This window comes from Periophthalmus magnuspinnatus, chromosome 5 (genome assembly GCF_009829125.3).
Source record: "Periophthalmus magnuspinnatus isolate fPerMag1 chromosome 5, fPerMag1.2.pri, whole genome shotgun sequence".
Classification (NCBI taxonomy): Eukaryota; Metazoa; Chordata; class Actinopteri; order Gobiiformes; family Gobiidae; genus Periophthalmus; species Periophthalmus magnuspinnatus.
Window position 1 is genome coordinate 33,013,959 of NC_047130.1, and position 18,312 is coordinate 33,032,270.

Genomic DNA, 18,312 nt, shown 5'->3' on the forward strand with positions numbered 1-18,312 from the left:
GAAGCCCATTTCAGCCGCTTGTATCCGCGATCTTGTCCTTTCGGTCATTACCCAAAGCTCATGACCATAGGTGAGGGTAGGAACGTAGATTGACCGGTAAATCGAGAGCTTCGCCTTCCGGCTCAGCTCCTTCTTTACCACAACGGACCGATACAGCGACCGCATCACTGCAGACGCTACACCGATCCGCCTGTCAATCTCCCGCTCCATCCTTCCCTCACTCGTGAACAAGACCCCGAGATACTTGAACTCCTCCACTTGGGGCAGAGACTCACCACCCACCCGGAGAGAGCAAACCACCTTTTTCCGGTCGAGAACCATGGCCTCGGATTTGGAGGAGCTGATTCTCATCCCAGCCGCTTCACACTCGGCTGCAAACCGCCCCAGTGCCTGCTGCAGGTCCTGGCTCGAAGAAGCCATCAGGACAACATCATCTGCAAACAGCAGAGATGAAATCCTGTGGTTCCCAAACCAGGCCCCCTCCGGCCCCTGGCTGCGCCTAGAAATTCTGTCCATAAATATAATGAACAGAACCGGTGACAAAGGGCAGCCCTGGCGGAGTCCAACATGCACTGGGAACAGGTCTGACTTACTGCCGGCAATGCGAACACAGCTCCTGCTCCGGTCATACAGGGACCGGACAGCCCTTAGCAAAGAGCCCCGGACCCCATACTCCCAGAGCACCCCCCAAAGGGCACCACGAGGGACACGGTCGAATGCCTTCTCCAGATCCACAAAACACATGTGGACTGGTTGGGCAAACTCCCATGAGCCCTCGAGGACCCGATGGAGAGTATAGAGCTGGTCCAGTGTTCCACGACCAGGACGAAAACCACACTGCTCCTCCTGAATCCGAGGTTCGACTATCGGTCGGATTCTCCTCTCCAGTACCCTGGAATAGACCTTACCGGGAAGGCTGAGGAGTGTGATTCCCCTGTAATTGGAACACACCCTCCGGTCCCCCTTCTTATACAGAGGGACCACCACCCCGGTCTGCCATTCCACAGGTACTGTCCCCGACCGCCACGCGATGTTGCAGAGACGTGTCAGCCAAGACAGTCCCACAACATCCAGAGACTTGAGGTACTCAGGACGGATCTCGTCCACCCCCGGAGCCTTGCCACCGAGGAGCTTGCCAACCACCTCAGTGACTTCAGCCAGGGTGATGGACGAGTCCGCCTCTGGGTCCCCAGTTTCTGCTTCCTCCTCGGAAGACGTGACAGTGGGATTGAGGAGATCCTCAAAGTATTCCTTCCACCGCCCGACAACATCCCCAGTCGAAGTCAGCAGCTCTCCACCCGCACTGTAAACAGTGTTGGTGAAGCACTGCTTCCCCCTCCTGAGGCGTCGGACGGTTTGCCAGAATCTCTTTGAGGCCGTCCGATAGTCCTCCTCCATGGCCTCCCCGAACTCCTCCCAACCCCGAGTTTTTGCCTCTGTGACTGCCCGAGCCGCGGCACGCTTGGCCCGCCGGTACTCATCAGCTGCCTCAGGAGTCCCACAAGCCAACAAGGCTCGATAGGACTCCTTCTTCAGCTTGACGGCATCCCTTACTTCCGGTGTCCACCATCGGGTTCGGGGATTGCCGCCGCGACAAGCACCACAGACCTTACGACCACAGCTACGAGCAGCCGCATCGACAATAGAGGTGGAGAACATGGCCCACTCGGAGTCCATGTCTCCAACCTCCCCCGGGATCAGGGAGAAGCTCTCCCGGAGGTGGGAGTTGAAGACCCCCCTGACAGAGGGCTCCGCCAGACGTTCCCAGCAGACCCTCACAATGCGCTTGGGCCTGCCAGGTCTGTCCGGCTTCCTCCTCCGCCAGCGGATCCAACTCACCACCAGGTGGTGATCAGTTGACAGCTCAGCCCCTCTCTTCACCCGAGTGTCCAAGACACGCGGTCGGAGGTCAGATGACACGACAACAAAGTCGATCATCGACCTCCGACCTAGAGTGTCCTGGTGCCACGTGCACCGATGGACACCCTTGTGCTCGAACATGGTGTTTGTTATGGACAAGCTGTGACTAGCACAGAAGTCCAATAACAAAACACCGCTCGGGTTCAGATCGGGGAGGCCGTTCCTCCCAATCACACCCCTCCAAGTGTCACTGTCATTACCCACATGGGCGTTGAAGTCCCCCAGGAGAACAACGGAGTCCCCGGTTGGTGCACTGTCTAGTACCCCTCCCAGGGACTCCAAGAAGGCCGGGTACTCTGCACTGCTGTTTGGCCCGTAGGCCGACACAACAGTGAGAGACCTGTCCCCGACCCGAAGGCGCAGGGACGCGACCCTCTCGTTCACCGGAGTGAACCCCAACACGCAGCGGCTGAGCTGTGGGGCAATGAGCAAGCCCACACCAGCTCGCCGCCGCTCCCCGCGGGCAACGCCAGAGAAATGGAGAGTCCAACCCCTCTCAAGAAGTTGGGTTCCAGAGCCCAAGCTGTGCGTGGAGGTGAGGCCGACTATATCTAGCCGGTAACGCTCAACCTCCCGCACAAGCTCAGGCTCCTTCCCCCCCAGCGAGGTGACATTCCATGTCCCCAGAGCTAGTCTCCATGTCCGGAGATCCGGTCGTCGAGGTCCCCGCCTTCGACTGCTGCCCGGATCTCTCCGCACCCGCCCCGCATGGCTCCTCGCGCAGGTGGTGGGTCCACGGGAGGACGGCCCCACGTCGTTCCTTCGGGCTGGGCCCGACCGGGCCCCGTGGGGAAAGGCCCGGCCACCAGGCGCTCGCTGCCGAGCACCCACCCCAGGCCTGGCTCCAGGGTGGGGCCCCGGTAACGCCAGTCCGGGCGACGTAACTGGCCTCGTTGTTACTCTATTCATGATGGGCTTCTGAACCGCTCTTAGTCAGACCCGTCTCCCAGGACCTGTTTGCCATGGGTGACCCTACCAGGGGCATGAAGCCCCCGACAACATAGCTCCCAGGATCATTCGGGTGCTCAAACCCCTCCACCACGTTAAGGTGGCGGTTCGTTTCATCTTTTGACAAAAACTTCATGCAGCTAGTTTTCCTATGCTGATACATTGATTTTTTTCAGTATTCATTAAAACGTGTCTCATGCCCAGTCAAAAAAACACAGTTGTATATTTGGACATAAAATATGCACTAATTCTGTGATACTGTAACATATATACTTTTTTCTTTCCAAAACTGGTGAATGAAAAATAAAATCTTCCTTATTTAAAATACAAGCGAGCTATTGTGAGATTTGTTTTTTCTTAACTGTTTAAACTGTCCTCAAATCTAAAGTGACCAGATCCTTCAGCAGTCTCTAACCAGCAAAGAGGGACTACTTGAGTCTTATTGTCTCCCTTCTGTGTGATTTATACAGATTCTTTGAGCCAATCTTGCTCACAACTGAGACAAAGGTTGCTTTGAGATTTCTGTGTGTGACACGGGAGCATAAAGCTTAGCAGTGTCTTGCCATTGTGTTTAACTGCTTTTCAGAAACAATGGTGCAATTCTGTTTTACTATTGAGAACAGATAGAAAGGATATATCTTGTTCTTGTGAAGGTTTTGATCAATACACTTTACACCTATAAGGAACATCAAACATAAGATTTACTTTGGTGCAGTGTGTGCAAAGGGAAACAGCCGAGCTTGTAGGTACTTAAATTTGAAAATAAATTTGGAGAATTTTTGGACCAGTTTTCAGACAGATTTTTTAAAAAGCCTTCAATACAAAATAAGAAATCCATATATTTTGTTTATATCCTATATGTCAACCAAATGAAGCTAGAAATTTAAACCTGATTCTGTCAATTTTTCAGATTTATACACCCCACAGGAGAAGTTGATATCTCTAGATTTAAGATTATTATTTTTTTTATCCTTTTCACCTGCAGTGTCTCACCTTAAAGGATTCAGGAAAAATTAGGAATACCTCTGATAAATTCTCATAGAATTTATTCAACACATTTTGCCATGACAGGAAAACTACTTCAGGGGAAAACTAACCATCCACTTCCATCCTCATTATTATTTGTGTGTCCTCAATTGTTCATATTTTTCGGTTTATTTGGCACAGAATGTGTTTGGATGAGAAATTTGTGGTCAAAAATTGGTTGCTTGCTTCAGGATAGGAATCTTAAAATCCACCAAATTTATGCAGTGACCCTTGAATGAAAAGCATCATTCACAGGACAGAAACTTGTCCAGTAAATGCCAACACTCTACCTTTCATGTGTCTTCTGTATAAAGTCATACATGGAAGAGCACTGTATTCATAAAAAAAGAAATATTTAAATATAAGACACTTACCTGCATTTATGAGTTTCTCGTAATTATGGGATAATATAACTTTGTCGATCTCTTCAAAGACGCCTTAGGGTGTGTTCACACAAGCCCAATTGAACAGTGCCCAGGCACGATACGTTTCAGGCTTTAGAATGGGTGTTTGCCAAAGTACGGCACAGTTGCTTGTGTACGCACACACGCATGGTTTTACCGTACAAGCCCTGTCAGATGCACTGATGTTACTCTTAAGTGGAAAAGGGTGGATAAATTCCACTCCAAAATGCATGGAAGATCTGTGCTTGCCTTGAATAAGCACTGTGGACAGAGACAGTCTTGGCAGCCTCTAGTCTCTTGTTGCTCTCGCCACGCCACTCTATCTCCACGGTTGAATCCAATGCGCAATCTGTATAACTTGTACCAATGCGCATTAAGCGCTTATTGTTTTGCTTCTGTTTAATGACAGGATAGACTACATGACACTACTTCTCTGACTTACGGGTATTGATCTATTGTAGAAAGCTCCGGGCCTACCTTTTAGAGGTTGTGCCAATGTGCCTGAAGATTAGGGCACGCATACAGAGTGCGTCTGTCTGTGCATAACCAAGGGCAATGTAATGTTGGTGTGCACCCCACCCAATGGTTAGTAGCACCGACCATAACATTTAAAGCTGAAAGGGTCATCTGTGCATGCATCTGTGTTGATACAGTGTTGCCTGGACACTCCAGTCGCTCCAAGATGTTCCATAATTCTGCTTTATATTTTGGGCTTCAGAAAAAAGCTGCTCCCCAAATCATTCTGTGTCCAGGGCAACTTATTCTTTCACGATTTCTTTCCTTCTGCCACCAAAGAGCGCACGACTGAAATGGCCTGCCAGATAAACTATGACCAGCACACTGAAAAGGAGCAGTAGCTTTATCCAGAATCCATTGATTGTTGATCCACAAAGTTATGTCCCTTCCCCTTCTCAACTCGGCCTTAATTTTGCCAGTCCTAATGCGCAAAACACCTAAGCCTGATTTGGAACAATAGCAGTGAAATGAAATGCCAAAGCCATCTGAATAGATCCATCATCCATGCATGTTTGAGACATGGCATGAAGCAAACCAAGGTCTGAGCCATACAGCGCTCTCTTAACTGGAATGCGCAAGCTTCACTAAAATGCAGATCCAAAACGAGCCACAGATCTGGGACACATGCATGCATATTTTGGTTTGCTTGTTCAGCATGTTCCATGGTGTCGGAGACAAGGCAAGGCAAGTTTATTTGTATAGTACAATTCATACACAAAGTGAATCAAAATGCTTTACAGAATAGCAGCTTGGGTTCCACTTATGTTCAGCTCCCTGCTCTATGGCCAGGAGGGCACTGGGGCACCACACTGAAAGCAGCGCACCAAGGAATCGACCAGTGAAGGCACCTACATAGCTTCGGGGTGTTAGAGAAGAAGGGACATGGTTAAATGAACATGCTGGAATCTGGACAAAGCTACAGGTCGTTTTTGGTGCAGTGGCCTATCTGACAGATGACATGCCTGAGCAAGCGGGTGAAGGCACACATGGTCTTAGGAAACAGGAGAAAGCCAAGAGGGAATCAGTGGCGGTGGCATAGTATCCAGGCACAGAAGGTGACAAAGTGAGATGCTGAATTTTTGCCCACTGAGATAACATCAATGACTAAACCATGGACATATAATTCAGGTTGTGTTAATAATGAGTTAAAAACTGCTATTCATCAGTAAACTTTAAACAAAGATGCAGCCTGAAAACTCCCGCCAACAGTGACCCAGTGATGATTCATAACAACTATGCATATCCCGCCATTTTAGAAGTGCCGTATAATAGGTTATTGACCAGCACTGAAGTCAGGCTGATGTAGCTATGAAGGCATTTATAACTGAACTCACTTTGTGTCAAATACACAGACATTTGCCATTTTTTAATTTTGCTAAATGAATTTCAGTTTATATGAAAATCAATAAACACATGTGTTGGGGCTGCATGCTATAAAGAACTAGAATGTGCTTGGTCTTATGGAGTGTACATTAAAGATTCACACCGACACAGGGGCTGATAATAGGGGAAAATCTAACACCATAAACCATCAGTCATGTGCAGGGCCTTTTCTACTCCTCATACATGTAGTTATGGGCAATGCTGTAAGATAAACGGTTATTGTAAATGTACAGACTGCAGCACAGTGGATCAGTATACAAAAATAGACAAACTGCAGCTGATGATGAAAAGAGATACCATTTGTTATAAGTAGTGGATTACTGTAAGATAATTGTATTATGATTAGTATAAGGTGTAAGATGTTTGTATCTTTATGTAGTGTCTTTGCAGTCAAAAGAGTATAAGTCAGTGGAGTAAAAGTAACAAACGTGCTGGAATTTGAACAGCACTGACGGTGGCGGTGCACAATGTAGATTTGTTTGTTTTTTGTTTCATTAGTAATAATACCATGCAATACTTTGAGCTCAGATAAGACTGCAGGTCAGGTCTCTGTGTTAAAGTGGCATGTCTGACAGGATGACATAGCAGTGACCTCTCTTCCCAGGTCAGTGGTTGTAGTGGTCTGTGCTGAGTGATGCTTGGCTTTGGGCTCAAACTAAATGCTGCTGCTTCCTGCCACTCCAGCCCCAGCAGAGCCCTTACTCCCAGAATATTGACAATCATTTTTCCTTATGATCACATTCTATATCTCTTTTATTAAAAGAGATTTTATTGATTATGAGCGTTTATCTTGGGACGTTTGTAGACACACAGTTGCGAAAACAAAATGCTGCATGCAATACACAATTATGGTAATATAAATTATTTGTACCAATGCCTTTGTGACTTGTTTTTTTAAATTTGTAAAATGCTGGGTAGCAAATTATACATTATTACATTATACATTATTGCCTAACTTCAAATTCATGAAACTTGGATGAAATCTTATTACATTTGAAGTTTGCTTCAAAAACTTAACACCAATGGAGCAAAACCAAGAATAACTTTTCAGTTTGTCAAATTAATTATCGGTGTTTTTTGTACTAGGTCATGTTTTTTTGTTTTGTTTCTTCCATCACCACAGATGTCATTATATATATATATATATATATATATATATATATATATATATATATATATATATATATATATATATATATATATATATATATATATATATATATATATATATATATATAGTGTTTGAGTGTTAAAATTAAAGTGGGAAATATTGTTCGATAAAAAAGATGATGCTCGAGAAAAAAAAAAAAAAAAAAAAAAGAAAAGGTTACATATATTTCTTGTCAAATGTGTTCATGCATTGACCAAAAACTATTGTTGAGCATAGCTAAAGCATTGTCTTCTCACAGTGGTGCATGTGAATGCCTGTCACAGTGGAGGCATATGTTCTGGTGAGCAGTTGTTTTTGTGGAGTTGAGCCCTGGAGTAGCATTCCCACCACTAGCTCCAGTCCTAGCGTACGGTGCTGTCTGGCCCGCTGCATCAGTTAGTGACAGATGATCAACCATGCACTCAAGACCACCCCTGTGAAGCATTACAACACACTGCCAGGGCTCAAGTCCTTTTTCACCACTTACAGCATGGATTTGGTTGATTTAATGTAGAAATGTTGAATGAATTTCAATGCTCTCTGGACTGGCAAGAAATTATTGTATTTCATTTTGCAATTTTACTGTCAATGGTCTGTACAAATCAAGTTGTGGCCTTAGGAGTGAAATAGTTCTAGTTTGGATAAAGAGGGTAAACTGAATTCATTTATATGGATGAAAAATACCCCACAGACTTTTCATATTGTTTTCAACTCAGGGTACACACAATGCAGGAGTTAATGTTTTCATATTTACCTACTTACAGTATTTTACTTATAGTATTTATTTTACTGTCAAAATAGTGAAATTCAAAAGTTAAATTAAATTACCGGTATATGTTGTCAATAAGAGTTGATGTTTTAAAATGTCTCAGTGGTACCTTTTGTATAAATCAAAAGTAAGAAGTTACATATTTATTGTAGACAAACAAAAGTTATCATACTACATAGAACTAATACATAACACTACATATATTGTGTCTCCCTAAGCGAAGATCTCATCCATGCATGCAACCCCCCAACTTCGACTGAGTTAATGAAGTGGGGAAAAAAATGATAACATTAACATAAAGTTTATATGTAAAGGAAGTAATATTGGGGTTGGGTGTGACTAAAAAATAACAAAATTTGGCTCCTCTAGACAAGTCAACAATGCACTGTTTCCCTTGGTGGCTTGAAAACAACTTTGTAGTCTGTATATAACTTATTTGCTGTCAGTATTGGCAGCTCTATGCAAAAGCACACAGAATGACACAGCATACAGAACCGGAATGATAATGGTGGCGCCTGTGGCAACTTCCAGAATAAAGTCAATTCTGAGTGATGCTGTCCATGGTGCTGAAAATCATCCCACTGTAATATAATAACTGGAATGTCAGATTTCTATGTGTGGCGTACAATATTTTCTTATGTATTTTTATGTGAGAATTCTTGGTCCACAAAGTACCTTAACATACACCATTTACATACACGGAGCAGCATATATTAGCATGCACTCAACACGATAAGCTGCAGGAGTGTGCCAGCTGTGAGGGTCAGCTCAGATCACCATGTGTGGTGAGATGCAGTAGCGCCGATAGATAGCTTTGAGTGACACAGTTACCTGGGCAATGTAGAGGGAGGCTTGGGTGTACCAGACGGTGATGGATGGACTGAGGATGTGTTCAATGATGAATGTGAGAGAGTGGACCGACTGACGCTGACACACGGAGCTGCCAAAACCCTGAGGTACAACTTCCACAGGCTGTGAGAGCGCTGTCAGACATTCCCACTCTGCTGAAGGCAAATATGCTGTTGTCTCTGGCACTGATGTACATATGCTGCTGATTACAGAGCTGGAGCTGATTCCAGAGGCCTGTCACATTTTCAAGATCTCCAATATGGTGCTGCTGTGTCACATGTCTGCATACAGAAGTGGTGTGATGTGCATTGGATGTATTAATGAAGTATTAAAAATATTGTGTAAGGGAAAGCTCAAGGGATTTAAATGATCATACTGTAGTCACAAGTGAAATTAGCTTTAGCTGTGGGAGTCAGAGCATATCATCGAAAAGAGAAAATATAACTTTGGACTGGTCAAAGTTGAGGGTATGTAAACTAATTCATTAAAAGTAAATCCAGACTGACTCAGCCAAATCAGATTTCTGCTTTTGAGGTAAAAGTCAAACTAAGGATGAAACTCCAAACTAAAACATCCACATTAAGATGGAGATGGCTTCTTGGGTGCTGCTCTGTGAACACACTGCATTGTGTTTGGCCATATCTGGTCCCAATTCTCATTTCAAGTCAAACAAAGTCAGCTTACTGTAAGTCAATGTCAATAAAAGTCTTTAAGCGATATTTCAATGTCAACTTCTAGCCTTGTCCCTATAGCTACTACCCAATTACCTCATCTGACCTGTGCCTGACCTTTATTTCTTCTACATCATGAAAACACTCTCTGGAATTGCAGTGTGTTGTGAAAGCAATTATAACCAGGACAGAAGCCCAATTTTTTTCAATTAAGGTATATCACTGGATGAGAACCACTTGGAATCAGTTATGGACTGTTGTTTATCTATATCGGTGCAACAATGGTGAGAGAATTTTCTGAACCATGCTCCGCACTCATGGCACTTCTAGGATCTTTCCTAGAAGTGGATGGATCATGGATCTTTCTAGTACAACTAGTTATCATCAGTATTTATACTGTATGCATGAAGGTCTTAGTAGTATGACTTTTGCTTGAGTTATACTGCTGCACTTAATATGCATAACCTTTTTTCAGGCTTTTTGCAAACTTGACCTTATGAGAAGCCACATCGACCTAAAACAATTGTCCATTTTGCTGCAGCACTGTTCAAGATGGGCATGGAACCAAACCTCCTTATATCACATCACATCAGCACTGGCAGAGTAAATGTGGTAGCTGCCCTGGCACAGAGAAGAGGTTTCATTTTCACTTAACCAGTGGTCGGTTGGGGCTGTGATGGCTGTGAGAGTGAAACAGTGAACATGTTTGGGGTAGAGACTGGAGATATTGTGGGAGATAGAAGGAGTTGTCTCTCCTCACTGTGTCAGCGCCTTAACAGATGGGGAGGCTATCTTTAGAGCACTTCAAAAGATGTTCAGACATAAGCACAAGACAAAATTGTCACATAATACCACACTTCAATAATGTCCTTTTCCTGTATTGTCTTTCTAGAACCATAAAGATGTGATGCATTGTGTGGCTAATGTTTTAGTATTTTCTGTAGATAGAAATATCTAAATTAAAGTGTTTCTGGTGTGTGGTTTATTTAGTTATTGTTGTCTCCATTAAAAGCACATTATATAGCTTTTCTGTTGGAGGATTTGTCATGAAGATGTCATTGCTAGTACTTTGTCACAGTATGGCATTAAATGGATCTATCTAGAAATTATTCAACTAAAGGTGTTTTTTTATTGTTCAAAATTACTTTAAAAGGGTAGTCTCATCACAGATTTGTCCTGTTACGTGGATTGGTTGCCGTCATCAGCTTGTTTCAATGGAGACATTTAATCCCATACAGTGGAGCATTCCAAGAAAACCAATAACATCTCCATGGAGACTAACAGGAAGCAAACCGTCCAGAAGACACAGAAAACATTGCATAGGGTACCTTTAAGGAAGTTATCCTTTTGCTAGTGTTATGCTATTTAGCTATTGTATACGTATACAGTATAAACCTCTAACCATTATTTTAAAGCAGACCTATTATACAAAATTGACTTTTTAGTGTGGCAGCATCAGCTCCCATTGGGCACCGCCATTTTCTAACACAGAAGTCAGTAGACTTATGTAATTTATTAAATCATTTTAGATTAATTTGAATATTTAAAAAGTACAAATTATAACATAAAGATCTACGAGCCTATATAGCAGCACAATATGTCTTCTTTAACATACTCTATAATATAGACTTGGTATAGAGTCTATACCAATGTATTTTACTGGTACACTATGCAACTCTTGTGGTGTGGGTTCAGATTTTATAGCTTTGCCTGGGTTATTCCACAAAAACATAAATTTTTATAGTGTCTTGGCATTGTGGTGCCACCAGCTTGTCTACAAGTTTAAACGGTTTTGCTGTGGAACATTCAAGGCAAAGAAATAACATATCCAGTGGCAAAAAGGTGAGTGCACGAATATCCCTACAGAGGAATATTGTGTTGTATAGGGTAAGCACAATGAAGAAATAGAAGTATACCATAAGAAGATTTATTCATTTATGGGTGTAGGCCAGAAGTCATCATTACTGAGGCCTGTCCATCACTGGGCAGCAGCAGCGGGAGCATATGGATGTTTCAGTGCCCTGTCTGCCCCTCTTCTCCACTGTGTCAAAATACTGAAGGTCAATTCTGAAGGATGGATATATGAAAAGGTCTGAGCAAGTGCACAGATTTCAACTGTCTCCTGGGCCAAACTACTGCTTAGATCACTATTGGAAATAAGGCTAACCATCTTGTTTCAATTGCCTTACGGGCATTTGACAGGTTTTAATATTGTCCTCCTTTGGTGGAATAGTGCATGTGGTAAATATTTATCATAGTTCTACATCAGTCAAGTGGGAGTTTGTGAGAATAAAAAAAAATATAAAAGAAAAGTACAATAATCAGAATCAGAATACCAAAAATACATCCAAAATGCAGAGACAGTTTGCGGGCATGGCATTTAGTCTTTGTATGTCATGCCATATGTTTTGTAAAATCTTAAATATATTATGTTAACTATGTTTTAGTGAAATGAGTAGTGTCGCAAGTATTTTTTTTTTCCATCAACTTTTCTGTGCTTACTTGAAGGCAAATGTTACTATTGTGATGAGTGCAACACTGCTTTTCCCTTGTTTTATTACTATGCAAGGGTTGTTTATTTTTTATTCAGGACCAAGCTATTTGCTGCTCCACTTACCCTGACAGTAACAAAATGAAACTCTAATCTCACTCCAGTGTCAACATCGCAATTAAAGAGAGAGCCTGAATACTCGAGTGGTTCAGTTAACTCCCCAGAAGAGTTCACCATATAGTGCTCAAAGTCTAAGCAAATCTCTTTTTATAGTCAGAGATATCACAGACCACAAGTTATCATTTAAAACTAGACGTGCGGAGAGAATTAGGTATGGATTGGTTTAGCTGGCAATATAATGATAAAATCGAACCATGATCTCATCCCTGTGGTGAGTTACAATATTGTGATTCATTATTCTCAATGTAATGCTTCTATCTGCTCTGACCCACCCCTCTCCTATTGGTTAGACTCATGCTAACACTGCATGTTCTGAGTGAGTGATTTAACCAATCACAGTGAAGAAGAAGTGGATGACTTCCTTTACCTCTTGATGCCTCTTGATGAAGAAAAATACAAAGTGTAGTGAATATATATATATATATATATATATATATATATATATATATATATATATATATATATATATATATATATATATATATATATATATATATATATATATATATATATATATATATATATATATATATATATATATATATATATATATATATATATATAATGAATCATTTTAGTGAATTGAATTCTGCACCCTATCAGTCTGAATATAGTGGCTGCCCGCTTTCCTCACTGACACTCAGATAATACAGTCTCTGCTGTGTTGTGGCCACCACTCTGAGCTCCTGCTGAGACACAATGAGGAGCTTTTGCAATGTGAGCAGTACTGTTCTCACTCTCTGACATCAGCCACAATACTGTCACACACTCAGATTGACTCAGGTTTTCATTTACAACAAAACACAAAAACTTCTAAACTGGAAAATTTGGCAGTAATTTCAAATACTCCAGAAAAAAATGACTGTCATCATAACACAGAAACCCAAACTCAAATCAGAAAAGAAAGAAACTAAAGCAAAAGAACTTATATTGTATTTATTATTTGTTTATTATCAAATAAATTATTACAATTTATTATGTCCCCTTAAAATGACAAGGTTACATCTGCGTTCTGAGTAGTTCTGAGATCTTGAGGTTTAAAGTTCTGATCACTCACAGAGCACAAGTATTTTTGCTCATATAAACCTAAAAAAGCATACCAAATTTTCATAAGATATTCAGGTACAAGAATAAATCAATGTCGACACAGATAGAACATTATAATTCTAAGGCGATTGGTGGTGGTGCATTACAAGACTCACTGGCCACTGACACCGAGTGTAGCCCCTCTAAGGCCAGGCAGAATGAATAAACATCCAGTATGTGCCATGGGATACTTGTTTGAACTATTTGGTCCCTGGTCATGTGCTGCAAAACAACATTCAATGGTAAAATAAAAATGACGAGTTGTGAGGTTGCAGTGTGTTTAAACGTCCATGTTTTCCATACCAGACTTGATGAAAGCAGATGCTCTGTTTGGTGTGCACCGCGGGTGCAAGGATTTGTCAGGTGCAGAATTACACATGCTAATATAGTCAGCTCTTTGCACGACACCAGCACATTTTGGAGAAGAGGACTGCAGCTCCACATTAAGTCCCAACATTATCATCATTAGGCTGTGCTTCTGCAAACCAGCATGTATAACACAAAGCAAACATTTGACAGAACAGGCACCAGGCGGTCATTACCACATCTGTGAGACTGTGCTTCTGAGCCAATGATATCAGTGACAAGAGACTTTACAAGTTTAAATAAGGACTGCGAAAATGTCACTTTCTAAATGTTAGCATTAACATAGAAGATTAAAATGGCAGACTTTGCGCTATGTAAATCAGCAAGGGGTTCACCCATCAGAATTGAAATGGCTCAAGTTTTCTCATTTATTGTGACTTGGTGCCATTTTATAATAACTACATTTTAATTAACCTTAATAAAGCATGAACAAAGACATAAATCATAATGAACAAATAGTTTATTAAGAATGATTCAAGCTTAGTACAACTACTTACAGGGAGTAGTGTTAGGAGATAGGATTAGGATATTAATTAAGTAGCTGAATCATTCTTAATAAACTATTTGTTATTTATGAATTTAATCTTTTTTTAGTCTGATATCTTACAGCTAGTTAATGTGTGAGTTACCATAAAGTGATACCTATGACTTGCTCTAAATTGGTCTTTTTTATTTCTACAGTGTAAAGTGCTTTGTTTGTCATTACACAGACAACTACATAGATAACATAGATTAATATTGTGAAAGTGCAAACTGAAAATAGATATAAATCATCACAAGCCTATCACACTGAGATATGTGAAAACTCAACAGTCTGCCACCAGGCTGTGCGAGCTGTTAGACTGTGAAGCCTAGAGTAAACTCACGTCTACACTGCATCGGTACACTCCTGTTTACTCCTGACCCACGGGCCATAGTGGAAACCCTGCCCTGCCTTGACTTCCTGTGATCATGTTGTGCATACATATGAGTCACAGTGCTCTATCTGTAACAAAACAACAGCATTGAAAAGGTCAGGCTTGTAAATACCAAAGCCGGGCACAAGCAAACAAACCAAATGTGTAGTTTAATTACCAGGGGATGTTTTAATTACAGCAGCATGAAAAAACACAGCAACATGCAGTAGGTACAAAGAGACTCATTCAGAAGCGTTATTGTGCGGGAAAGTCTGGTAAAAGAAAGTATTTTGGCAGATGTTAGAAGAGCAGCTGGAGTGTAGAAATAAAAAAAATTAAAATAAAAAAAGTACAATGTATATTTGGCTTTTTATTTGCAATTGGTAAGATAAAGATATGACAAAAAAGATAAAAAGATTACATTAATCTTGTCTATCTAAAATTTATTCAATTGCACGTGTTAATAAAGTGAAAAAGAATAAAAAAATAAATAAAAAAAACATTACTGTGACTGTGGCTCTCCTCTCCACAGATCTGACTTGCAACTTGGTAACCTGGTGATGCTACTTCTTAGAAAGCCAGAAAGGGTAAACGCTTAAAATTTTGTATATATTTAGAGGTAATAATTGTATAAAACAAAACAAAAATATGTTACTACAAGCAGTGCAAACCATTTTTTAAATCCCATTTCCTACATCGCATAAACCCTCCCATGTTCATTCTTATGGGGTCTGTATAATATTTGCTTTATTATAACTCAATGACTGCTCCCCACTGGCCCTCACTGTGGGAGGGGTCCCTGGTCCCTCTGCTGCAGTGAAATATTCTTCTCATGATGTCTCAACCTGTCATTTTGGATTCTCCTCAAAAGCTTCTCTGAGCCTTAACTGCAGGGATGCCACCAACAAACAAAGGGAAACTATATGTGCTTTACAATTTTAAGGTAGAGAGGGGTCTATTCAGGGTTTGCTCTGTCCCAGTTTATTTTCCTGATTTTTCATGACTAAAAAGGGGAATAGCATTTCTGTCTAAACTCTTTTTCATCACAATCAGTAATAACTGTCTACATGATTGAAGGAAAAGGGCTCTTCAATCAAAGGAACAAATAAAAGCCAATTTAAATAAAAAAAACAAAAAAAACAAAAAACAGGACAGGACTAAGAATAAAATACTAATGAAAAAAGAAACAGAATATTTATACATATGTAGAATCAAACAAGATATGTAACAATACAGAAACCCTTGTGCAAAGCATTCTGGGAAACAATGGCTATGTTTACACCAAAAATCTTTATCTGATTACTGGAGATATCATATTATCAGGCTAATTTTAAAGCTCGAAATACTTATTTTAAGATGTATACTTTAAAAATTCCACTGAATAACTGGCGTGTGCTTTGGATGATTAGGTTTCTCTTAGGCATGTAAACACAAAAATCAAAACAAATTATTAATTATTCTAGTTACTTTATTTGACCATGTAAATGTATGCATTGGACCAACACAGGCAAGTGAGGAATTACTACAATAACCAATTATGAGCGTGAAATTGTTATAATTGCAAATCAAACATAACTGAATTAAAAAGGGTCTCTGCATTTATTGCACAGATATGCTAATTTATGCTGGATGGTCTATATGAAAACTGTGCCACAGTTCAGGGCTGTAAAATATCTCTTTCTTCATTGTAGTCCTGTGTTATGTTGATCAATTCTACTATAATGAAACACAGGCAGTTTTTCTGAATCATGACATGAAAAAAAAAAAAATGTTGACAGTCTCCCATCACAAAACCGTAGAGGGTTTCATTACCAAGATACACCTCTGCCTTCTGTTCTGGATAGACCTATAACAAATGAGTGCTATTTACACCAACACAGCTTTACCTATTATTAAAGTGACAGAGAAAGGCCAAGAACTCCCCTGGACCAGCACAAAACATCCACCGTCTGAAAAATGAGTTGTCGCCCAGGGCAGTAGGTCCTTGTTGGAGCACATTTGGAACTTTTTTATTTTGGTCATCTTTGTGCTACAGTTTCATCATATAACAAAAATGGAATAGAAAGGTGTAATCTCATAATATATCTGCTTATGGAGATTTATTTATTTATTTATTTATTTTTGTTTTCTAGATTTCATTTAAATGCTTTCATTCTATGTGTACATGCATTTATTGGGTTTCCTTTTAATTTTTGTTTAGGTCTAGTGCATCCTTAACTATAACATTATTTTGTTACAAATAACATTGCTGTTGCAAGTTCAAAGAGGCATTAGTGATGGTTTTATTCTTTACATTTGGGACATACATCATAAAGGAAAAATGTTGACAAAGACAAGAGGCAATATTCACTGTAAAGCAAAGGGAGCTTCCAGAAACAGGTTCCAATGAGAGCAGTTCTTCAGCCTCAGTAATATGTTTTTCTCTCTCATAGATTCCCCAAGTGAGCTACGCCTCCACGGCTCCTGAGCTCAGCGACAATACACGCTATGACTTCTTCTCCAGAGTGGTCCCTCCTGACACGTACCAGGCCCAGGCCATGGTGGACATTGTCAAAGCCATGCGCTGGAACTATGTGTCTACGGTAGCCTCAGAGGGAAACTATGGCGAGAGTGGAGTGGACGCATTCATTCAGAAATCCAGGGAGGATGGTGAGTTGTTCTTTTGTTCTTTGAATCATAAACCAATGTGGAGGCAGGGTTTAACGGTAGCTTCTCATGCAGAGTCACCTCTTCACAAATCTGACCAGCAACTTAGCCTGGTGGCGCTACCTGCTTGTCTTCATGGAGACAGATAATTTAATGCCATTCTGTGTAACATCCCAGGCAATAATTTGGGGATCAGACAAATTTTGGTAATGTGATAACATCTGCCTCATGCAAACAATTACTGTAGTATAAAAATGTCCATTGTTGCCTTTTTATAGTGTGCACTCATTAGCATTCAGAGTAGACTGGCACTGATCACTTGAGTGTATACTTTCCTTCTCACATAGCAGTGCACTGACAGATGCTTCAGTGTACTGTATAGCGGACCGCCCCTCTCATTGTCTGTCTCACAGTCTCTAGTTGCTGTTGTCTCATTTAGATGTCAATGTGTTCAGCTCAATTGTCCTTGTGATGAGAAAAAAAATCTCAAATGAAGAAATGTATCTTAATTATTTATTCATTCATTTTAAACAATGTCTTCTTGACTATTACTAAAGCTTTTGTACTGTACTAGTTACTACTATGACACATACATTCAAGCATATATATTAAGAAACTACTATTACAGTACAGATCCTTTTTATATTTTCATCACTATTATAACAAATACTGCTTAGAAATGTCTCTAAGATAACATAGTAAAGATATGAGATTTTATAGCTGAGAAATTTGACGTATCTTCACCATAAATATCCAAAAGTACCTTCCATTTGGCTCAGTCTTCAGAGACTCTTTTATTGATGTTTATATCCATCCAACAAATTACACTCCATTCAAGGAGATCCCAAGGAGCATGAGATGTTCTGGTGCAGCTCTAATTAACAAGATGAGGCTTTGGGGGGGGGGGGGGCCTGGTCACGTCTTAGCTGTCCACTGTCCCTCTGTTCCTGGGCAGAAACAGGCAGACTTGGCTGGGTTTGAATACTTCACCGTCTGGACAGGACGATGAAA

At 40.9% G+C, this 18,312-nt stretch overlaps 1 protein-coding gene across 1 annotated transcript in view; it reads left to right on the top strand.

The window, feature by feature from the left end:
* The window catches only part of LOC117371643 (metabotropic glutamate receptor 4-like), a 171,160-nt gene that overhangs the window by 80,820 nt on the left and 72,028 nt on the right, over positions 1-18,312 (top strand). Inside the window, exon 3 of the mRNA XM_033967337.2 lies at positions 17,088-17,304. Within this exon, the coding sequence (XP_033823228.1) occupies positions 17,088-17,304 (217 nt within the window). The remainder of the gene's footprint in view (positions 1-17,087; positions 17,305-18,312) is intronic.